General features: G+C 39.3%; 2 protein-coding genes across 3 annotated transcripts in view; one reads left to right on the forward strand and one right to left on the reverse strand.

Annotated features, from left to right (window-relative positions):
• The window catches only part of LOC146389872 (low affinity immunoglobulin gamma Fc region receptor III-like), a 136,235-nt gene that overhangs the window by 63,746 nt on the left and 47,485 nt on the right, over positions 1-25,004 (reverse strand). Inside the window, exons 5-6 of one of the 2 annotated variants that reach the window (XM_084913378.1) lie at positions 7,285-7,473; positions 6,980-7,081 (exon numbers count right to left, since the gene is read on the reverse strand). In XM_084913378.1, the coding sequence (XP_084769504.1) occupies positions 6,980-7,081; positions 7,285-7,473 (291 nt within the window). The remainder of the gene's footprint in view (positions 1-6,979; positions 7,082-7,284; positions 7,474-25,004) is intronic. The other variant, XM_084913385.1, reaches the window with a different exon arrangement.
• Positions 17,805-21,371, forward strand: LOC146389876 (uncharacterized). Its single transcript, XM_084912899.1, has 2 exons — positions 17,805-17,864; positions 18,137-21,371. The coding sequence occupies exon 2, from the start codon at positions 18,511-18,513 to the stop codon at positions 19,987-19,989; it is 1,479 nt and encodes a 492-aa protein (XP_084769025.1). The 5' UTR covers positions 17,805-17,864; positions 18,137-18,510; the 3' UTR covers positions 19,990-21,371.

The raw sequence follows: 25,004 nt of genomic DNA on the forward strand, positions 1-25,004 counted from the left end.
GGGTTTACTCTACACAAGGCTCGCAAAATTTCTAAATCCCTGGAAGCCCTTCGGGCCGGCACTCTTCAGTTTTTGGTAGCCCAAAATAAATTTAAGTAGCCCGAATAAAAAAGAGAGCAATTTTTTTATGTTTTGTTTCCTGTTTTGTTTCTGTTACAATATTATACATTAAAGTATAATATTGTAACGGATTTATTTTTGTTCATTTACAATTTCCACTGGAGTCACTGGTAAGAGGTAAGTGGAACCAAGATCTAGGACATTTGCTTTTTGAAGTTTGCAAAGACTGCTAAATTTTGCCAGTGGTAGTTCACTCTTTGCAACATAGTACGCTGTTCTAAACAGCTTTTTCAGGACTTCTTCTTGTGCTTGGTTTATTTTTAGTATGTTTTTTGCGATTGCTGTTTGTTCTGGGAAAGATATTGCAGACTGGGCAATAATGCATTTCTTGCATTTCTGATGGGGTCTTTCTTAAAATTACTGGTCCCAGTAACAAAGGCACTTGTCGACTCAGAAATTGAATGAAACTCACAACACACCCGGCAGAACATCATGTTATTTAGCTTGTCATATTCCAGCCACAGAAATTCTTTTGTCCATGAAACCAAAAAAGCTGCCCTTTTTTTTGCCTCATAGTCTGATTTGTCATAACTTTTCCGTTTTGTGGTAAGCTTTTCTTTGGCTGTCCCTTCTTCACCCTGACCTGTCTTATTTGGCTGAGCAGAACTAAAATACCGGCGTAAATCCTGCTGCTTTTACACACGCACTTGCATAACGGTCAGCAATTCTCTGCGCAATCAACCTCTCACATGTTTAAGCTTGCTGTGGGAGATTTCACTTGTCACGTTTAAATAGTAAGCTAATGAGTGATAAGACCATGCCAGAGGAATTGGTGCGCAATTAATCGTCACTCACCAATCACTGCTGCCGCTCTCTACACACCGTTCGCGCGATCGCAAAGTGAAAGCAAAAAACAAGCGCAAATTCAAACGCGATTTCAACATGTCACATATTGACAGTTGACAGTGACATTTTCGAAAGAATGCAAAAGCACTGACATATATTTTCCTATGATAGCCTGACGGGCAGGGCTGAGATAGATTTTGGTAGCCCGACTGGAAAAATTGCTTGCCCCGGGACGTCGGGCTAGCGATTTTGCGAGCCCTGCTACAGTTAGCCAGATAAGTAAAAATCCAGTTTCAGGCTTCATCAGTGAACTGTTAAGTGTTAGCTTCTCTTTATCACTTCATGAGTTTTTCAACTATGTGTCATACCCAAATGTAAAATTTTTGATGGTACTGATTTAAAACAAAGATTCCCTGTGGGGCCTATTGTTCATGTTCTTTTATTTATTTATTGACTTTACTTTATTGTTCATATTATTGTCTAGTGGATGTTGTGCTGTGTTACTCCCTATCTGATCCAGGGGATTGGTGAAAGATAAGAAAGCTGAGAAATAGAAGACAAAAAGGGGGGTAGGGGAAAAATTTAATGACAAAGTATTGTCCTTAAATTTAACATTCTGTGTCTTTTTTGTGCTGATAGACAGCAGATGTAGATGTGTGTACACAAGCAAATATACAATTTTGGTGTGTGTGTGTGTGTGTGTGTGTGACAAACCCCAGACCCCGAAGAACCATCAGAAGCCTGGCGGAGCCCCTACGACATAAGAGGCTTGAGCCACGCCGGACCACAACCCCCAAGGCAACAGGCCAGCAAACCGTAATACTCAGTATAATTAGTAGATAGGAGACTTGAAATGTGAGTAGGGCTGGGCGATATGGCCTAAAATTCATATCGCGATATAATTTGAAGCATGTGCGGTAACGATATATATCACAATATATTATTTTCTTCTGTATAACGTATTTTCCACACTATAAGGCACACTTAAAATCCATTAATTTTCTCAAAAATCGAGAGTGTGCCTTATGTATGAATTCTGGTTGTGCTTACTGACCTCGAACCGATTTGGGCGTGCAGAAATCTGTTAAAAAATGTTTTAGTACAACTTTGGTAAGCCGCACTGCTTGATGGATTGTCAGAGCATTGCGGCTGCTGTAGTGAGGAGCTTCGCGGAGTAATCTGGGTCCAAAACTCCGTCCGCTTCAGGTCCCAAAGTCAAACGAACACTAAGAGTTAAAACGGTCTAAATTCTTTAATTTAATCATCAGCGTTGCTGCTTTATCGGGTGTAACAATTAAGTTTTACATCCACGCATCCATGAAAACAGAATTTATTAAATTTAATGGAGTTAGAAGTTAACAGGAGGTTAGCTCGCTAGTTTCCACCTAAACATTTCATACCATGTTCTGACAGATACCATACACTTATCATTAGCATAGCAGAATGCTATACACGGGCCAAACTTCAGTCAGGAGAACTACTGAGATTATTCATCCACAATACAAGGTTAGCTATTAATATACTGCAACAACATGGGACTAGAACAGCTGCGAGAGAATTCAACATTAATGAATCAATGTTACAGAAGTGGAGGAAGCGCAGTTTTTCGCTTTCCCCATATTTCAAAAGTGCTTCATCTTTTTGCTATGACTGTCGCTCGCCATAATTTGCAGATGATAATGATTTTAGCCGCTGCGATGCTTTCGACCAAAACAGGCGCAGCTTGATGACATCATCAACATGCGCTATCGCGATAGAGCGATATAGTCAAAATCTCTATCGTTGGCCAAATTTATATCGTTTCTATCGTATATCGTTTATATCGCCCACCCCTAAATGTAAGTCATGGCTATTTCATGCTTCACTGAGTGGTTTATCAGGAGGGCTCAGTGCTGGTTCATGAGATGTGATCACATGTACATGAGGTTGTGGTTCAAAAAACTAAAAACCTTTAATAAAAATCTCACATGGTAAAGTTCTGGCTGTGATGCTATGAATGTGTTGCAGAATGTGTTGCTTTGTACAAGTAACTTGATGCATTCTCAATCATCCAGGAAAGTAAATCTCCAAAAGTTGATTCTGTTCATCTGGACGTAGCGTTTTGTGGGAGAAACGTTTCATCACTCATCCAAGTGACTTCTTCAGTCTCAGCTGACTGCAGGTTTCCCCAAATCTTATAAACAGTACATTTGCATAATGATTGAAACCAGCCTACTGAAGGAACAATGGGCTGGGAGGTCAGTTCCTTAATCATAATTATGCAAATTCTCATGACCATTGATCCACAACCACTGACCAAAACCCACTGATCAATGGCCATGAGTACCATTCACAGAGAGTTGGGGAATGGCTGCAATCACAGCATTGTAAGATGGCGAAAGATGTACCCTTAGGCCCCCTCCTCAATTCAGAGATGGTCTTTCCCTTTTCACGGAAATGGCTCACTTTTTATTGCACAAGTACAATAAAAAGTGAGGTCAGCTGACAGTAATGATCTACTGACAGCACCAAGTTTATTTTCCTCTACCCCAAGGTTAAAAAACAAAACAAAAAACAAAGCTGTGAAATATCTGTGATTATTTTCTGGTGTCCAGTCTAACATGCCGAAATAGCTTTTTTTAGTCTGACCATCAGACAAACTTGAAATACTGATTTTGAAACCGTTTAAAAAGAAAAAAAAAAAAAAAGAAAACAAATTTTCTTTAAACTGCTGGAGAAATTCAACAATTTAATTTTTTTTTTTAAATTTACCATGTCTCATGCTACTCATTGGTCTTTGAGAGTGTGCTTTCGGTCTCAAACAGACACATCCGGTTCTGAAGCTTTTCTCTCAAATATATGGTTAGTGAAAGATAGTACTGTTGTCTCTAGTCTGCAGTTGCAGTTTAGTGTTTGTTTCTTGCACTTAGCTACAGCCAAAAAAGTCAAATTTTCCATCCAACCACTCAGTGAAACCCACAGAACTACGTGACAACAAAATAAGAACTAAAGTTTATCAATACTGCAAAGACACCAGATCAGAGTCATCAATAAGCACATTTTTTTTCACCATTAAAGTTACTGCTTTCAGAAGATATACTAATATGTTTACTCATATCAGCATCTTCAAATACTGTCAGCAGTTTAGATGTGTTTCAAATCAACCATGAAATTCACAAAACTCAAATCTGGGTGTGATTAAGCTATCACTTTTCTTACTAAGTTTACCTAATTTTATTTTACACTGTGAGCTTGAGTGAGGAAGTGTTTAGCTTATATTAAAGACTGTAAACTGCTTAGTTGAGCAGCTGTACCTCTGGTCTGATGGCTAATTGTCCATAACTGACTTCTGTTCTCACAGCTGAATACACTGCAGCTGGATCAATGTCTGCAGAATGAATCATGCAACTTACTTTCACAGGAGAAACCGTAATAGTACTGTACACCATAGGGTTATTTTTTTCCACTGCTTAACACTTCTGTTGTGAACTAACAGTTGACCAGAATGAACCCGTGGGTGTTTGTGCAAAAAAGGTGAACGACCACAGAGCTTTTATTTTCCGTTTCTACAAACTGATGCACTTCACCACAAAGCACAAAGCAAACATGTTCTCACAGCATGAAACCTATTATTCATCAAAGTAGAACATACTGTAGTGAAGTTGCTGCTTTGGTTTTACATTCAAGACTCTAGAAAAGACAAAATTAAATATCAAAAAATAACATTTGATACATTCAGTCTGCTTTTTTTTTTTTTTTAATCGCCCTCATATTAAATAGAAATTCATCTTGCTAATAAAAGGGAGTACCAAGACAAAAGGGGCCTAATCTGAATCAGTTTGAAACTTGTTTCTCACTTATGACACAGGTTTGACCACACCTGACATGTGGCTCATGCAAGGTGATCTGTGGTTGAATCTATGCCATTACAAAACATTACATTACATTACAAAATGAGAAAAATGGCAAAAATTAATGTTGAAACTACTGCCAATTCTCACATTTTATACAAGATTAAACACTTCATGAACATTTGCACCATGTCACCTGCTGCTGGTTGGGTTCTGAGTGGCCATGGACATAAAGTGTTTCAGTCTCAAACAGACACACCCTGCACTGAAGCTCTGCTGTGCAGTTCACAGTATCAAATGATGCCTGTTTCCTGTATCGTGTTTGTTTCCTGCAGTGAAGAGAGATGTGCATCAGTTAGCCACAAGTAAACAAGTTAAATTTTCCATTGATACCTCAGTGAAACCCACAGAACTACACAACAAAAGTGTCACAACAAAACTTTTTTCTTTGTTTGTTTGTTTTTAATAATGCAAAGATATCAAATACTATTAAAGGTATTAGTGTCAAAAATGTACTTACATTTCTAAATGACCAATTGCATTTCAATTTTTTTAAAAAAAATATGCGTTTTCTCTTAAAGTTTGAGTATAATTTGGTTAGAAAAAATATATGAAGCATATAAAAATAGTCAACATATGGATGTCCTCTGGTGTGAGGTGCTGGGGGGGACCAGTTAGAGACCAGCAGCTGGACGTCAGTGGTTGGACTGGTGGACTACTTCAGTCAAGAGTAGACGACGCCTGGCTCTGGTTTAAAGTTTTACTACGACTTTACCTGTGTCTTAATCAATCATAAAATTCACAAAACAAGCCTAGAACCCACAGATTTGTAGGAGAATAAATTCCTTGTTCAGTATTTCATAACTAATTGCTTGTTTGGTGGCCAGTTCCATTATGTGGTAAGGTTATAAATAGTAGCTGCTATCTGAGCATCCCACACTTGCTCTCATGTTGCTGTACGCGTTTGGGTTTCTGCTCGCCTGACTTTCATATTTGGTGGTGGTGGAACCACAACCACGTGGTTTGTATTTTGTGTGTCTTTGTCCTGTCTTCCTCTCCTCACCCCCAGCTGGTTACTGCAGATGGCTGCCCCTCCCTGAGCTTTCTTCTGCCAGATGTTAAAACTCCTGTTCAAAGTTTTTCTTCGCACTGTCACCAAAGCACTTGATCATAGGGGGTCATCTGATTGTTGAGGTTTTCTCTGTTTGTTGTAGAATCTTTACCTTACAATATAAAGTGCCTTCAGGCAACTGTTGTCATCTGGCACTGTGTATATAACATTGAATTGTTGCTATCTGATTATCTGAGACTGCCAAATGAATGAGACTGCTAAATTAGAATAGAAACGTGAGGACATTTACTCTTTTGGTTTTTACTCTGTTCAGACTTAAAGACAAAGAGCAGCTGTACCTCTGATCATCTTTGGGTTGATGGCTATTTGTCCATAAGTGACATCTTCAGTTCTCACTGCTGAGTACACCACAGCTGTATCAATGTCTGCCGAATAAAACATGTAAATTAGTTCAACAACAACAACAACTGCAATGAAATGATAGACTTTAGGTTTTATGTTTTTGCTAATTCCTTAAAACTCTGCTGTGAAACAACAGTTGACTAGAAAGAGGTCAAGTGTGAAAAAGGTCAACAACTACAAAGCTGCTATCTTCTGGTAATGCAAAATGTTGCACTTCACCAAGAATTATTTTAGCCAAACCGCAACGCACAGCAGTGAGAAACATTGTCACGCTAACTGGTGCAACAGGAAGTTGCTTCTTTGGTTTTACAATGCGGACTTTAGAGAAGACAAAATAAATCATTATATCAAAAAGACATTTAGTCTGTTCAGCATGTCTATCTATACATTTCATATTAACTAAAATTTTATATAATAACAACTCATGGATGTTTGTTCTCTCATCCTGAATAGTGGTTCTGACACTCACTAGTCCTTCCTTTCCTCCCTCTTTCCTTCCGCTTAGCATAGAGTCTCAGGATTTGGGGTGAAACCTCCATGCATGTTCAGGAGCTTTCTTGCCTTGATGTCAGTGGCTTCTATCACCTTCTTTGCCAGCTTATTATCCCGGCAAGGCATAGCTATTAATTGCCCAGATCAGACCTACTCAGGACTTACCTTTTCCTCTGCAGCATCTTTGTGGTTCCCAAATCTATCTTCACAAGGTCGGGCAGAAACAATTATTTCACAACTACCACCCATATTATGTGACAGAAAGACACAATTTTACCTCTGAGTTGTTTGATTGCCCTTTGCTGATGATGTGATGATTTGATGTCACTATATGTGATGTCATCTGTGGAGTTATCATTTGCAGCTTCTTGTTGTATAGCTGAAATAATAAAATTTAACAACTGTCATTACTCTTACTTGCATGAAGAAATTATTTTGGAACCCATTTCTATGTTTGTAATTTTCAACAACGTGCAATTACTTCAATGGGAAAAGAATGTCAATCCAACAAAGTAAAAATAGTATTTTTTTTAAATCATTCAGCAAACCCAATCTTGTAAGATCAGGAAGTCTGAGTCTCACCTTCAGGTTTTCTGTGAACACACTGTCTCACCAGCAGAACCAGTAACACCAGTAGAACCACAACACAGACTGATACAACACATGTCAACACAGAGAGAACAGGAGGAAGAGCGATGAAGGTGGAACCAGGAGGAGAGGTGGATGTAGGTGGAGGTGTGGATGTAGGTGGAGGTGTTGTGGTGTGTTTGCCTAAAATGAAGCAAACACACTCATTAAGTTGTCGTCACATTGTGAATGTTGAAACCTGCAGAAACACAGACAGGTGAGTGTGTCACCTGTGACAGTGATCCAACTGGATGGAGACTCTCCATGACCGCTGATGTCACACTTGTAGAGGCCTTCATCAGACCTGGAAACATGCTGGATGGTCATGTGACCTATAGGCTGCTTCCTGATGAGGGAGCCATCTTTATAGAAAGCAGCTGGGAGGTTGGAGGGAGTGGTCTTTGTTTTACAGAGCAGAGTGACGTCATCTCCCTCCATCACAGGGAGGACAGGACTCTGCAGGATCACTGATCCACCTCAACACAGAGACAAACTACAGCATTTCATCCATTTACACACAGCTTCATCAACACTAACTCCACACACTCAGCTTACCAGTGACTGTCAGGTTAACCATGTTACTGATGGGACCCTCTCTGGACTCACACCAGTAAACTCCATTGTCTAATAGGATGATGTAAGTGACAATGCAGGAAGGATGAGCTAAACTAGTTGGCGTTCCCCACTCCTCACATTCAGCTCTGGTTTCTGTGCTTGTGTTTCTCCTCAGAGTCCATCCAGCAGAGCTGTCGTCCTCCTCACAGCTCAGAGACACAAAGTCATATTCAAAGAACTGAGAGTTGCTGGGACTCACAGTCAGACGAGCTATGAGGGTTAAAATGAAAAATCAATTCCCTGCTTTACAGCAATTTTCTCCTAACTATTATGGTTGTGAAATGTATTTTGCTTATTCACTTGTTTCAGTTTTGTATGTAAGCGCCATTTTGAAACATGAACCCAATCAGGTCATATCAGTGAGCATTTCTCAGGTTTAAACTGACAGAAGAAGGTTACTGACCTTGGTTTGTTGTGCAGCTCAGCAGTGAGATTAGAACTAAAGAGAAATGACACTCAGGTTGATTTGAGGTGAACATAAAGAACAACTCCACACAAACAGCTGACAAACACACAAAATCACCTCCCTGATATATCTGCTCATTTTCTCTTTGATGTCACCAGCATGTTTCAGTAAGAGCATTCAGAGTACAACTCCGAGCATAGTGAAAGGGCTAAACTAAAATGTGGATATTTTATGACATTTTGTATTACAACATGTTATAACCTGCTTTAATAACACTGTAGGCTGACCTTTGGCCAATGTCCTTGATGCCTTACCTACTAAAATTGTGTATTTTATTATCTAGATGAGGAGCAGAATTGACTGAAATTATGATTTGTGAAAACTTTACATTTTAAGACATATTCATGCAGTTTGTGAGTGAAACTTTATGGCATTATTGTGACACCATATGGCATTGTACTAAAAAATATGTATATTTTGTTTCAAAGTTTTGTTTCAAAGCTCCCTCCATGCTCTTTCTATATTAATCAACATCCTTCATTGCAACTTTGACCTTGGGCGCTAACAATCAGGGTCAAATGTTTGGCCAGCCTTGGTAACTCATTCCAAGGGCTACTATATAGCTGTCAAGTTTAAAGATGATGCTTTTAAAAACAATTTAAAAAATATAACAGAAAAAAGAAAGAAATTGTTTGCAGTATACATTTTTGTTTTTTACGTTGGGTGTGACCTTGACAGAAATCTTTACTGAAATTAAAGCAACTCAGTGATATATTTAAAATTGTGGATGTTCAGTTTCTAACAGACAGCCAGACATGGACAAACAAATTAAGTGAACTGATTACCTACGTCTTCCCTTGAGGGAGAAAATAAAGTTCTGACATCAGAAAATAGGAAACTGTTTCAAAAATGAAATGCAATAAAAAAAAATAGAGCTCAAGGAATATCTTTGGACTCTTTGGACTCTGTAAATACTTGGAATAAAATACAAAAAACTTTTCCTTCTTAATCTGGGACTCCCCACCATTGGTGAAACGTCTTCAAGTAACTTAAAGAAGTCCAGACGCTTTTCTTTGCAAGCTCCTTTGACTACGATGACCTGGATGACTGAGAACCTTCACAGACATATTTCCTTCTTATTGTAGTTATCTCAAAATTGGGTCAGTATAAGCAAAATACCCACTGCATTTCAATAACACAGTAAAGTCATGTGTCCACTGTCCAGCTGTGTTGATATAATGAGTGAATGATTTGATCTTTTCACTGCCTGCTGTGTTTCCTCGACTCCTGAGCAAAGATAAAGAGTCAGTTCAGACCTGCAGTTGGTCCTCATGGTGTTTTGAACTTGAATTCAGCCTGATTTGTTTTTCATGTCTTCTCCTCCATCATCAGTTATCAGGAGAGCAGACAGTCAAAGTACAAGAATTCAAACAAACACAGAGATTCTACTTACAGAGCAGACACAGCACAGATGTTTCCTTCATCGTCCTTCTCACTCATTTGAGCTTTTTTTCATTTCTCGCACTGACACCAAGTAATGCCCGCCCTCTTCCTCTGAGTCTGTGGTTTTTCTTTTGGTTCAAAGACTGTGAGTGGGTACTAAATGCTAAAATAAGAAAAAAGTGATTAAAATTGCCTTTAACATTTATCAGTTCCCTCAGATTAAAAGAAATCATAAAAATTAAATGACCTCTGTTCTCAGTGATCTGTAGTTTGGTTGATGAACAAATCAATTTCCATGTAGTGGACGTCCCCCTCAGTGAGAGAGGCAGATATGAGCTGAAACACAGGAATCAAACCAGGGATGCTGCTGTTATGGAGCTGAACTGGAACCATTCAGACACTGAGGCCCTCTGAACACATTTTAATTACAGCTGTGCAGAGACACACTGATGACTGACTGGAACACTATGATTCACATTTTACATTAACACCATCCTCACACATGGTTTATATGTGGCCACTAGAGGGAGATGTTCGACTTTAAACACTAACATGAATACAAGCAGATCATCAGTGATGCTTCCACATTTTGTTCTGGAGAATAAACAAGCTGAGCATTTGCAGTTCCTAATAAAATGTCTGCAGTTCATTTAACTCATTTTAAAAAATATGTTTAGTTAATTAAGTGTTCGTAATTATTATGATCAGACCAAGTTTTTACATGTATGGGCATCCTGATCAGGATGTCCAGTACAGGAAACATATTTAATAGTCAGGAGTAAAAAGTGCTCTCTTCCTGCAGGTTGTACTTTGCTGATCAACACATTAATCTCCAACAACTCGTTTGTATGTTGAGTGTTATTCAACGACAGTAAACATGAACATGAGAGAGAGGATTGATTATGTTAATAATGTTTAGAAAAGTTGTGTACTGTCTGATTATGATGATGATCAGATAGCAGAGATAAAAATGAGGCTGATGGAGGCAGATGACTTTATAATCTGTTCATGAATTCAGTCGAACATTTGATCAGTAACTAAGTTATAGTTGCAACAGTGGAAACAGTCATGTAATGTGCAAGTGATTGTTGTACCTCGACATTATATGCAGGTACACCAGTCACCTGGATTTTCTTTGCTACACTTTTAGAAAGTTTGTCAGCCAGCTGCTTTCCCTTTATGCCAATATGTGCAGGAACCCACATTAACTTGATTGCTCTGCAATATTTGTATTGTGCTACTTGTTGGTAATGTGCTACTTGAATCTAAACATATTGAAACCTTCCTCACTCTGACTTCCTCTGCCCAATCTAGTGCCATCAGATTTGCCATTAGTTTTCCTGCTTAAACTGCTAAATTAACTGTTATTCTTCCATTTTTTGTAATATTTAAATCTGGAATAACAACAGATAACCTCAATATCAAGTGTTTTATAAGCATCTGTTAAGATTCTGACATATACTGAATATTCACTTTTTTTATATATTTACCCACCTCTTTACTGTGTAGCTATCTAGGCAGTAACATGTCCAAGGATCCATGGCGGAACAACAGGAATAGCAGTGGTGGGACGGATCATAGTCTTCCTTATTGCTGTTTCTGTTTACTTATCCTGAATTATCCAACCAAACTACTGAGCTGTTTCGTTTTTCTTTGTTTTTGACAAGGTTGACATGATCTCAGCCTGTAACACAGAAATTGGAGTCTTAAGGCTTGATGATGAATTGTATCTAATTTCCTTAGTAAAATCTTTAAAGCTGAACCATAAATGGTAGATCCATAATCAAGAATTGATCTGATTATCCGGGTGTGGATAGACTTTAATGGCGTTTTATCTGCACCCCATTCTCTGGCCCTCAGTCATCTAAATATATTTAAAATCCTTTTACATCTTGTTGTGCATATGTTTACTGCTAAAGCAGATTCCCAAATATTTAAAATGATTTTTTCTTTCTATAGCATTCTCATATAATTTAAGATTAATATGAAGACTGTATTCCTTATATGTAAAGATGATTCCCCTTGTTTTGGATAAAGAAAATCTAAAGCCCAGTTCTGAGGCCCAAGATTCTACCTTGTGTAATGCCTCCTGTAAGTTGGCTTTGATGCATCCTATATTTCTTCTCCTCTTCCAAATAACACCATTATCTGCACATGGTGAGACACCCACAGACTTTTTTTTTATTGCGAAAAATATAATTGATCATCGTAATAAAACTAGACTAACTCCCTTAAGGGGTACAAATTCTACTTGATAATTTGCACTTAATTCTTTCCCCTTTCTAGCACTAATACTTCTGTAAGAAATGTCTTATCCACCGAAACATTTTACCCTTGATCCCCACCTGTTTCATTTTAATCAAAATCCTTTCTTTTTTTCTTTCCTGTCCCCATGCCTTGTGACCAATGTTTGCTTTGCTACTGCCGTTTACAGTTGTACTGTACATGTCTGCCCCCCCCACACACACACACACACAGGCTGGACTACTGTAATTCATTATTATCAGGAAGTCCTAAAAACTCCCTGAAAATAATGAATTACAGTAGTCCAGCCTGGAAGTAATAAATGCATGAACTAGTTTTTCAGCATCACTCTGAGACAGGATATTTCTAATTGTGCAAATGAAAGAAAGCTCCTGTCTTTTTGTGAATCCTGCTGTCTCATCCATACATTGTAGCAGGTCTCACTTCCAGCTGGTGTCCAGCTTCTGAGGCATACACACTGTCAACATTCAATATCACACCTTCGACTTCTAGCTTAAAAGTCATGATTCTGTCTAACACTCCCTTCACCTCCACAATACTATTCACATGTTTTCCTTCAGAATTACACCTTCTCCATTTTTCTTCTTTTACATTTCAGTAGAACAGTTTCAATTCACCCTCCATGCTCTTGGCCTTGCTAACAACATTGGTGGTTCAGACTGTGCGGAATGCAACAGTTAAACCCAAAAGTGCTAAAAGTCAGCAGTCACCTCTATGAGCTGTTAAAAGTAAGCCACTGATAATCTTCATAACGGCAGTCTCTCTATAATAAACTGTAAAACCTGAATAAAAATGCTAAAACTATTATTACAATTCCTAAGTGTTATTGACCGGGTTCAAAAATCTTTAGTGAAATAAAAGGTTCTTAAGTTAATATTCAAAAGAATAAAATAAGCAGTTGTAGGAAATATTGATTTAAAACACTTGATTGGGGTGAAGGTTGCAAGGTGTACTCTGTCTCTGAGCGATCAATCAGTGTCAGGCCATTACATGCAGGACTGCAGGAATCTTCTTAACTTTGTACTTTATATCACTGAAAAGTTTTATATAAATAAATGTTACTTATTTAAAATGCTCATGCTACTTTTACACACTACTTAACAAGCACATGAACTAACCTGTGAGGACTGATCGTATAAAACAATAATGACATCAACCACAAAGGGTGCAAAGTCTCACAATGTGTCAGAAGATGACCCTTGAAAGCAGTCGAATTTCTGCAGTAAGACTTGCAACCAGTTACACAACATGCATAATGTACTTAATTTTTGTGCAGCCCTTGGTGATGTGTAGACAACCTTTCATACAGGGAGTGCAGAATTATTAGGCAAATGAGTATTTTGTCCACATCATCCTCTTCATGCATGTTGTCTTACTCCAAGCTGTATAGGCTCGAAAGCCTACTACCAATTAAGCATATTAGGTGATGTGCATCTCTGTAATGAGAAGGGGTGTGGTCTAATGACATCAACACCCTATATCAGGTGTGCATAATTATTAGGCAACTTCCTTTCCTTTGGCAAAATGGGTCAAAAGAAGGACTTGACAGGCTCAAAAAAGTCAAAAATAGTGAGATATCTTGCAGAGGGATGCAGCAGTCTCAAAATTGCAAAGCTTCTGAAGCGTGATCATCGAACAATCAAGCGTTTCATTCAAAATAGTCAACAGGGTCGCAAGAAGCGTGTGGAAAAACCAAGGCGCAAAATAACTGCCCATGAACTGAGAAAAGTCAAGCGTGCAGCTGCCAAGATGCCACTTGCCACCAGTTTGGCCATATTTCAGAGCTGCAACATCACTGGAGTGCCCAAAAGCACAAGGTGTGCAATACTCAGAGACATGGCCAAGGTAAGAAAGGCTGAAAGACGACCACCACTGAACAAGACACACAAGCTGAAACATCAAGACTGGGCCAAAAAATATCTCAAGACTGATTTTTCTAAGGTTTTATGGACTGATGAAATGAGAGTGAGTCTTGATGGGCCAGATGGATGGGCCCGTGGCTGGATTGGTAAAGGGCAGAGAGCTCCAGTCCGACTCAGATGCCAGCAAGGTGGAGTACTGGTTTGGGCTGGTATCATCAAAGATGAGCTTGTGGGGCCTTTTCGGGTTGAGGATGGAGTCAAGCTCAACTCCCAGTCCTACTGCCAGTTTCTGGAAGACACCTTCTTCAAGCAGTGGTACAGGAAGAAGTCTGCATCCTTCAAGAAAAACATGATTTTCATGCAGGACAATGCTCCATCACACGCGTCCAAGTACTCCACAGCGTGGCTGGCAAGAAAGGGTATAAAAGAAGAAAAACTAATGACATGGCCTCCTTGTTCACCTGATCTGAACCCCATTGAGAACCTGTGGTCCATCATCAAATGTGAGATTTACAAGGAGGGAAAACAGTACACCTCTCTGAACAGTGTCTGGGAGGCTGTGGTTGCTGCTGCATGCAATGTTGATGGTGAACAGATCAAAACACTGACAGAATCCATGGATGGCAGGCTTTTGAGTGTCCTTGCAAAGAAAGGTGGCTATATTGGTCACTGATTTGTTTTTGTTTTGTTTTTGAATGTCAGAAATGTATATTTGTGAATGTGGAGATGTTATATTGGTTTCACTGGTAAAAATAAATAATTGACATGGGTATATATTTGTTTTTTGTTAAGTTGCCTAATAATTATGCACAGTAATAGTCACCTGCACACACAGATATCCCCCTAAAATAGCTAAAACTAAAAACAAACTAAAAACTACTTCCAAAAACATTCAGCTTTGATATTAATGAGTTTTTTGGGTTCATTGAGAACATGGTTGTTGTTCAATAATAAAATTATTCCTCAAAAATACAACTTGCCTAATAATTCTGCACTCCCTGTAGTTTTCACAGAAGCGCCACAGTTATGAGTGCATCATTAATATCCTTGTAATGCAAACTCACCCTTTCAAAATCTGCTGAAAGAAAAGTGCAGGGATGTTCTGAAATTTAATAAATTTGACAAAATCCAACGAAACGCGTGTATTCATCATTATTTCTAAAGTTCAGGAATAATAATTCTTTGTCAGTAGGTGCTGCCAAAACAAAGACAGATGCCCACAAATAATAAGGAGGAAAATACACTAAACACTAAATGCTGATAAACCACAGAAATGACCTGTGAGAAGATCAGCAGCATGAAACAATACAAAGAGAAACCAAACAAGTGTTCATAGGAGGGTTGATCCATATGAACATGATGATTGGTCACTTCATTTTTAGGACCTCTGTTCTGTGAAACCAGCTTCCAGGTTAAATTCCAGTTATTTTCCTAAACATAAGCTGCTCTGACAGTTTTTGTTTCTTATTTTTTCAGCTGCAGGTGTTTAAGGGTTTGAGACTGAGACAAAGATGAGATATAAAAGCATAATTCAATCAGAAGCGTATTTTGTGTACAAATTTGATATGAGATCAGCAAGCAGAGCGTAGGTGCTGTTTTAGCATCATGTATTAATGCTCGTAGAACAATGGAAAAATAAAAATCATGGACTTAAGTTCCATCTATGAATCTGTGTTTATTACTGATGCACATCAAGGAAACACAAAGACTTTAGACATATATTCCGATCTTCCAGGAACAGGGATGCTATTTTCTCGAGAATCAATTGGCAAACCTGTTGATCTCTAATTTGGAACCTAACCGGCTACTTGGGTCTGTAGCATAAGCTTCCTTTACAATGTACCCCTCTTAGCCTTCTCTCTCTCTTAGCAGGTGCCTCATAGCAAACAACAGAAGTGTTACAACTGAGTTACATCAAAAAAACAAACAAAAAAATACAACAGTCAGTTTTCTTGCTGTTGTTGCCATGACATCATGGATAAATATGGTGTGGTTGAATTTATTTACGGCTTTTGATAAATCATTTCATGGTCAGATGTGGTTAATGTAGTTAGCTGTACTATAAAATAATATGTAATGTTTTCACTGACTAAACTGACGTTTTGTATGCCATCCTCAGCTGTAGTGTTAGCAACACACCCACACTGCTGCAGCCACTTAATATATCTTTTTTAACAGCAAAGTTATTTTGGGAGTAAGCATGGCCTAACAGAGTGACCTTGATATGCAAGTGTGACTCAGGTTCGGAAAAAAGCAAACATTTTTTGACTGGAGGTCAAATGTTTGTGGTGAGATGTGAATCCTTAAACTGGGCTGACTCAAAGGCGACTTCTTATCACCGGTATGATACGTGGATACATCAACAGATTTTATAGACTCAAACTGAACTCACACTGTGTTCATTTTTAAAATATAGAGTACTTTGCTAAAGTCTTGAGCTATCCTTGTATCTTTTATGTTTTTCTCCTAAGGAGCTAGCATTTGCTATCATTTCAAATGGTCAAGTGGACTTCAGCAAGAAGTTCTCCATACTTTCTAAAAGTATTAAAAAATCTCTTTTGACATTTGCTGCTTCATCCCCAGTTCCAGCAAAGTTGTGATGAAGTTGTATTTTGTTTACAATAGAACATAGAAAACATAACAAACATAACAAACACACTTTTTTGTAGTTTATAGCATATAACCCCATTTGTAAATATGCTACTGTATCCTAAGCAGTGTTGGGTGTAATGCGTTACTAAGTTAACTAAGTTACTGTAATTAAATTACTTTTCCACTGAAAAAGTAGAGTAACTGAGTACTGTTCATTTTTAGGTATTTTAATTACAGTTACTTACAATGTACTTGCGTTACATTGTAAAATAATTAAACTCGCTGAATATCATTATTTAATTTCAATAATTTATCTTCTAAAGGTAAAAATAAACTCTGCCGCTTTAACATCGCTGTAGTGCAGGTGCGCGTCATTGGGCTAGTGTTTCTAGATGTCAAGAAAGCATATGATATGTTATAGAAAAAAGCATTATTTTTTTTGTGATCAACATTTTATTGATTTACAACGGGGGGTTTTTGTGTGTGTGTGTGTGCGACCATAATATCCTATTAGAGCGATTAGAACATGCTGTAGGTATTACAGGTACTGCACTGCAGTGGTTTGTATCATATCTATCTAATAGACTCCAATTTGTACATGTAAATGGAGAGTCCTCTTCACACACTGAGGTTAATTATGGAGTTCCACAGGGTTCGGTGCTAGGACCAATTCTGTTTACATTATACATGCTTCCCTTAGGCAGTATCATTTGAAGACATAGTATACATTTTCACTGCTATGCAGATGACACCCAGCTCTATCTATCCATGAAGCCAGATAACACACACCAATTAGTTAAACTGCAGGAATATCTTAAAGACATAAAGACCTGGATGGCCGCTAACTTTCTGCTTCTTAATTCAGATAAAACTGAGGTTATTGTACTCGGCCCTGAAAATCTTAGAAATATGGTATCTAACCAGATTCTTACTCTGGATGGCATTACCTTGGCCTTCAGTAACACTGTGAGGAACCTTGGAGTCATTTTTGACCAAGACATGTCCTTCAACACACATATTAAACAAATATGTAAGACTGCTTTCTTACATTTGTGCAACATCTCTAAAATTAGAAATATCTTGTCTCGGAGTGATGTTGAAAAACTAGTTCATGCATTTATTACTTCCAGGCTGGACTACTGTAATTCACTATGTTCTGGCTCCTTAAGAGTCGCCCCTCATGTTATGTAATGTTATATAAGTTCATGCAATCTTTATTTGTTTCTGGCACACTGTTCATTTTATTTTGACATCCTACCGGAAGTGCTACTTCTCATTACTTCCTGTCTAACGGGAGATGGGCGATTTGCTACTCTTGTGCCTACCTATGCTGCCTCTCAAGCCAGCAGTCTGTAAGTTGGCAGTAATGTTGTGTTTTATCAGTGAATGTTTAGCACTAACTGCCGTGAGTTGTTTGTGATATTTTGAGAAAGTAAATTCACTCAATGATGTGCTTTATTAGTCATTAGCCTAGACGCTAATTAGCGCTAGCTAACCGCTAATGTTAGCTTGTTAGTTTGTTTCGTTCTGCTTTGCTTTGCATAGTAACAGGTCATAGCATCTTCTAATTGTAAGAATGTTTGCTCATGTCAGCTCACATGGGATATTTTGTGTTTGTTTACAGTTTTACCATTCATCCATTCATGTATTTCAACAAAGCCATGCTATGCATCCAATCAAATAAATCCACCAGAAAGGAACAACGGTGTGGTTTTTCTACATGGGATGATGGTGGTCTGTCTGCCTAGTTAAGTGCGAGGGCAGAATAGTAAAAAAGACTGGCGAAACGGCTACTTCAGGAGGCACAGTCTCCCAGACATCCGACCCAGACGTGACTATGCTGTCAGCAGAGGAGGAGCAGCTAGAGGTCCGGTCCACCTGCTCTGGATCAACATCCAGATCCCGCAGCTCACTCGCCAAAGCAGCAGTCAAAGCACGGCAAAGGCCGAAGCAGCACGCGCCAGAGCAGAGTTTACACGACGGGAGATTGAGGTGAAAATGAGGCAAGCAGAGTTAAGTGCTACATTAGAAGCACTAAAAGAAGAAAAGGAAGCAGAAGCTGCGCTCGCTGAAGCCAACGTATTTGAAGCAGCAATAGCAGAGGAGGTAAGCGGGGAAATGCGGTCATCTCGTGTGTCAGAAAAACAATATGGGGAATCACGACAGGGTCAAGAGAACTCACAACCAGCGCTGAACTCTCACGCTCTACTCCAGCTTCCAGCTTCAACCCAGTCATACAGACTACAGAGTTATCTTGGATATTCTTCACCAGAGCATCGCAGAGAAGACTTGCCGGACCCTAAACCCTTTACACCCATAAAACAATGTGACATCAGTCCAATCCCCGATCCAGCCACTTCACCTCAATATGTCCCACAGGTAAATCAACAGGACATCATATATGAGATTGGCAGCCATCTGACACCAGCTGCTGATACCCAAGAAAAATGTGGCCAAAAGTATGTAAGTACCACACCTGAACCTATGAGCTTTTCCCCTTACACTCCACCTTTCCAGCCAACGCAATTCAACAACGGGAACAGTGACTTTGCTAATCTCGCTAAGTTTCTGGCAAAAAGAGAATTGGTGGCAGATGGTCTGACAAAGTTTACAGACAGAGCAGAGGACTACTGGGCATTGAGAGCTTCTTTCTGTAATGCTATTGAAGGGTTAAGCTTAAAGCCTAGCGAACAGTTAGATTTGCTGACCCGGTGGCTTGGAGAAGAATCGTCTAAGCATGCCAAACGTATATGCTCTGTCCATCTCAACAATCCAGCAGAGGGCCTACGTCGAGTTTGGACACGGCTACAAGAATGTTATGGCACTCCAGAGGCTATTGAGAAGTCGCTCATTGACAGACTTGAACGCTTTCCTAGAGTGTCAAACAAAGACCCCCAGAATCTCAGAGAACTTGGCGACCTACTTTCGGAAATTGATGCAGCCAAATCAGACGGCTCTTTACCTGGGCTAGTGTATTTGGACTCATCACGTGGCATTGCCCCGATAGTTGATAAGTTGCCAACAAATCTTCAAGACAGGTGGATGTCAGAGGGGACTAAATACAAGCAGAGACATGATGTATATTTCCCTCCATTCTCATTCTTCTGTCGCTTTATACAAGATGAAGCAAAAATGAGAAATGACCCCAGTTTTAAGTCTACTGTATCAGGTCCCACATACGATCCAACAACTCACGACAACCACTATACAAGATTTGTCAAGTCAAGACTGCCTGTTGCCGTCCACAAAACAGAGGTAAACAAAACTTACAAACCAAGCTTAGGCAGCACTAGTGAGTTAACAAACAAACTGTGTCCAATCCACAAGAAACTGCACCTGTTAAAAAAGTCTAGAGGTTTTAGGGAAAAGACACTAGATGAGCGTAAGGCATACCTCAGAGAAACAACATCTGTTTTAGGTGCTGCGATTTCTCAGCTCACCAAGCTAAAGACTGTAAGGAAGCGATTACTTGCCTAGAATGCAACAGCAACAAACACGTTGCAGCGCTGCATGCAGGTCCAGCTCCATGGACACAAAACACAAAGGCTCAAATCATTACCCCAGACCAGGACAGGGAGGAGCATGACTAGCTCAGCATGCACTCAAGTTTGTGGGGACTTAGGTGGGGGGCGTTCCTGCTCAAAAATATGTCAAGCCTACATTTATCCAAAGGGGCATCCAGACAAAAAAGTTTACGCTATCATAGATGACCAGAGTAATAGGTCATTAGCGAAGTCAAATCTTTTCGACACCTTTGGCATCCCAATGAGCAACCTAGCGCCATACACACTTAAGACATGTACAGGGGTTTCCACTAGGGATGCAGCGATACCGATGCTGGTATCGGGTATCGGGTATCGGGGCCGATGCCATAAAATGTGCGTGTACTCATACTCGCAAAAGTTAACCGATACCATGAATCGATACTAATTTACTTCATGAATCAGAAGGTGGCCTGTACTTTCTGTTGTCATTTTTTAGATTGGCCGCTAGGGGGACATGTCACTAGGGGGTTAGGCAAGTGAGACTGGCGGCTCCTGCAGCTACGCTAAACAAAATGTCAGCAGTGTGGACTTACTTCAAAATTTGTGTAGATGACAAAAGCAAGGCAGAGTGCAAACTGTGTACCGGTAAGGTGTCCAGGGGTGGGAAGGAGAGTACATCGTTCAATAAAAGCAATTTAATAAAACACCTGAGGACACATCATGCTCTGGAGTACACCGAGTTTGCTAAGGCTAACGTAAGACCAGAACAGCCCACTTTAACACAGGTTTTGGAAAAGCGACAAAAAATGTCTAGAGAAAATCCACGAGCAGTTAAAATAACAGAGGCTCTATCTCATTTTATCGCTCTGGATGACCAGCCACTGTCGGTCGTGGAAAACGTAGGATTTCGCCGTCTTCTCAGCATACTCGAGCCGCGATATGAGATTCCCAGCGGCCCAAACATCACGGACGTAATGCTGCCAAAACTTTTTGAAGATGTAAAAAAACACGTGCATAACCTCTGGCAGGAGGTTTCAGCCTTAAGCTTCACTACCGACATTTGGAGAAGCAGTGTGTCCCCGATGTCGCTCCTCAGTTTAACGGTGCAGTGGATTGATGAGGAGTTTGTTCGTCATCAAGTAACACTACATGCAAAGTCGTTCAGGGGCTCACACACCAGCCAAACCATCGCAACTGCTTTCGATAGCATGCTTCAAACCTGGGATATACCAAAGACGTCTGTCCAACGCAAGAAATATGATAAAGGCCATGAGTGATGCTGAGCTGCCCAGCCTGCCTTGTACTGCTCACACTCTCCAGTTGGTTGTTCATGAGGGCCTTCTGTCACAGAAGAATGTTGCTGATGCGGTGGCAGTTGGCCACAAAATAGTTCGACATTTTAAACATTCTGCTCTGGCCAGCTCCCGTCTCGAGGACATTCAATTACAGATCAACCAGCCTGTGAAGCGGCTCCAGCAAGACGTTCAGACCCGCTGGAACAGCACCTTTTATATGGTACAGTCATTGATCGAGCAGAAACGGGCTCTGGGAATATTTGTGTCTGAATATGGACTCCCTGATACTCTCACGGCTCACCAATGGACACTGCTGGAGAAGGTGATATCTGTTCTGGGAGTTAACTCGAAAAGTCAGCTCTTCAGATGCCACGGCTGCAGACGTCATTCCAGCGGTCACTGTGCTCCACAGATTTCTAACAAGGGAGACTGACAAGGACCATGGGATCAAAGCAATGAAGGGAACCTTGGCTGCAGCTGTCAGGACGCGGTTCTCTGAGGTGGAGGAAAACCCACTCTATAGCATCGCCACGCTACTCGATCCCAGGTGAGTGTTGTGCCTGTGTGTGTGTAACTGTTTGACTGTATGTGAATGTGACTGTGTATGTAACTCTGTGTGTCTGTGACTGTATGTGTGAATATGACTGTGTTACTACAAAAAAAAAAAAAAAAAAGGTAAGCAAAACAATTGTCAGCTAACTTTTTTCTTTCTCTGTTTTAGATATAAAAATCGTTTTTTCTCCAGCACCACAACTGCTGCAAATGCTAAGGAGATGCTAAAACTTGAGCTGCTAAGGTTGCTTCTCTTTTCTATCACTATGTCGATCACCTGTTTCCCTATCCATTCACAAACGACACTGTCTATTTCTACATGCTTACTCTGCACGATCACGCACACACATGCGTTTAAAGGCAACACGTTTACAACAGCCACACAGCGCACACAGATATAGGGCACATGCACACATTTGCTCATATTAGTTATTATGCACACACATAGTCAGACCTATGGAGCTTCTTGCCGCGCATTTTCTTCTCTTTACTTACCAAAAAAAAAAAAAAAAAAATGATGTGTTTCCATTTTCCTCACCCGTCTAAGCGAGACACACAGCGTACATCATTAGCCACAAACACACAACTATGGGCATGCTAAGATTTGTCACATGGAATGTGCATGGAGCTGGCTCTAGGGAAAAAAGGTTAAAAATACTTAACCAACTTAAAAAATTACAGGCAGACGTTGTTTTATTACAAGAAACCCACATGCCTGTCACAGGTTTGAATAAACTTAAAACACCTGAGTTTCCTAATGTGTTCTCAGCCTGTTATAATTCTAGACAAAGAGGAGTAGCAATTCTAATACATAAAAATATTAATTTCACAGTACTCGATACAGTTATAGATCCAGAGGGCAGATTCCTAATCGTCAAACTATCTATACTTAACCAAAAGCTAGGTATTGTAAGTATATATGGTCCAAATGTTGATGACCCCTCATTCTTCCACGGTTTTTTTAGTACACTCTCCGAACACCTAGACTGCACAATTGTTCTGGGGGGAGACCTCAACCTGGGACTAAATGAAGAAATGGATAGGCTCAATACAGCAGGAACTCAGCGTAACTGGCAGTCCACAAATATAATCAAACAGTATATGAGCGACTTTGGTCTTTGCGATGCATGGCGCTCCCTTCACCCCAATAGTAAGGAATATACTTTCTTCTCACTTGTCCATCACTCCTACTCTCGTCTGGATTATTTTCTGGTCAGCAGCTCACTGCTGAGTAACATTACAGACACTGAGATTCATCCTATAGCTGTCAGCGATCATGCTCCTGTATCTTTAACACTAATACAGATGAATAATACTACACCAAGAAAAAACTGGAGATTTAATACATCACTGCTCAAAGACGAAGAGTTTATCAAATACTTTAAAAAAGAATGGACTCTATATTTAGGCTTTAATGACATTCCTGGAACATCAGCATCTGTCCTCTGGGAAGCAGGGAAAGCCGTGATGAGAGGTAAAATAATCTCTTTCTCATCACATAAGAAGAAAGAAGAAAACAAAAAAATTCAGGAACTAGAGAAAAACATCAAATCCTTAGAAAAAGCCTATGTGTCACACCAAGATCAAGAAATATTAAACAAAATACGCAAGACAAAACTAGAATTAAATGAAATTATTAATAAAAAGACTAAATTCTTAGTACAAAGACTTCGTCTGCAAAATTATGAACACGGTAACAAATCCGGACAATTTCTTGCTAACCAGTTAAAAATCAATAAAGAAAAAACAACTATATGTGCTGTTAAAGATTTATCTGGGAATACAATATATGATCCTAAAAAAATAAATAACATTTTTAGGGATTTCTATGAAACTTTATATACACCACAAATAAACCCATCTAAAAACGAAATTGATCAATTTCTCGACAACATAACTCTTCCAAAATTATTAGACACCCAAGCAATAGCACTGGATTCGCCACTGACGCCAGGTGAACTCCAGGAAGCTCTGATAAGTATGCCCAATAATAAGGCTCCAGGTCCAGATGGTTTTCCAACAGATTTTTACAAAGAATTCTGGACAATTCTGGCACCAGTTTTTCACAGGATGTTGCAGGAAATCAAAGAAAATGGTAGACTACCACCAAATATGAACTCTGCAAATATCAGTCTCTTACAAAAACCAGGCAAAGACCCTGTATATCCCTCAAGCTATCGTCCAATATCCCTTATTAATGTAGACCTTAAAATAATCTGCAAAGCTCTCTCAAAGAGATTAGAGAAAATAACCCCCCTTTTAATTCATCCTGACCAAACTGGTTTTATAAAAGGTAGGCACTCATCAACAAATACACGTAGATTACTTAATTTAATAGACTACTCATGCAGTAAAAACACTGAAACCATAATATTTTCTTTAGATGCAGAAAAAGCATTTGACAGAGTTAACTGGAAATTTCTATTTGCAACTTTACATAAATTTGGTTTCGGACCCTGTTTCATAAACTGGTTAAAAATATTATATAACTCCCCAACAGCTTGTGTCAGAACAAATGACCAAACATCCTCCCGCTTCTCTCTTCTGAGGGGCACCAGACAGGGATGCCCACTCTCCCCTTCACTGTTTGCAATTTTTATTGAGCCATTAGCAGCAGCAATTAGACAGGCTACAACAATTAAGGGCATAAAATGTAAGAATATAGAACATAAAATCAGCCTTTATGCAGATGATGTGTTACTTTTTCTCCAAAACTCACAAACCAATATCTCTGGGGTAATTGCATTGATAAATTCCTTCTCAAGTGTCTCAGATTATTCAATTAACTGGTCGAAATCAACAGTTCTTCCGATTAATTGCTCCTTCCATAATTCTTCTCCTTCCCCACTGCAATGTGGAAATATAAAATATTTAGGTATCAATGTCTCTCCTAAACTTTCAGAATTAACTAAATTAAACCACATCCCACTTTTAAAGACAGTAGAAGGCGACCTGGCTAGATGGAAATCTTTACCCATATCACTCATGGGAAGGGTCACCGCTATAAAAATGATGATCTTGCCAAAAATAAACTATTTATTTTCAATGATCCCAAATAAGCCATCACAAGATTGGTTCAGATCTCTAGACTCGTACATTTCTAAATTCCTTTGGAAAGATAAACCCCCACGTATCAGCTTAAAAACACTACAAAGGACCA

The sequence above is a fragment of the Perissodus microlepis genome, chromosome 3 (assembly GCF_051167445.1).
Source record: "Perissodus microlepis isolate ML-2025 ecotype Zambia chromosome 3, ASM5116744v1, whole genome shotgun sequence".
Classification (NCBI taxonomy): domain Eukaryota; kingdom Metazoa; phylum Chordata; class Actinopteri; order Cichliformes; family Cichlidae; genus Perissodus; species Perissodus microlepis.

Excerpts from the sequence above, each read along its gene's own strand:
- LOC146389876 (XM_084912899.1), top strand. The coding sequence starts at position 18,511 with ATGAGGCAAGCAGAGTTAAGTGCTACATTAGAAGCACTAAAAGAAGAA.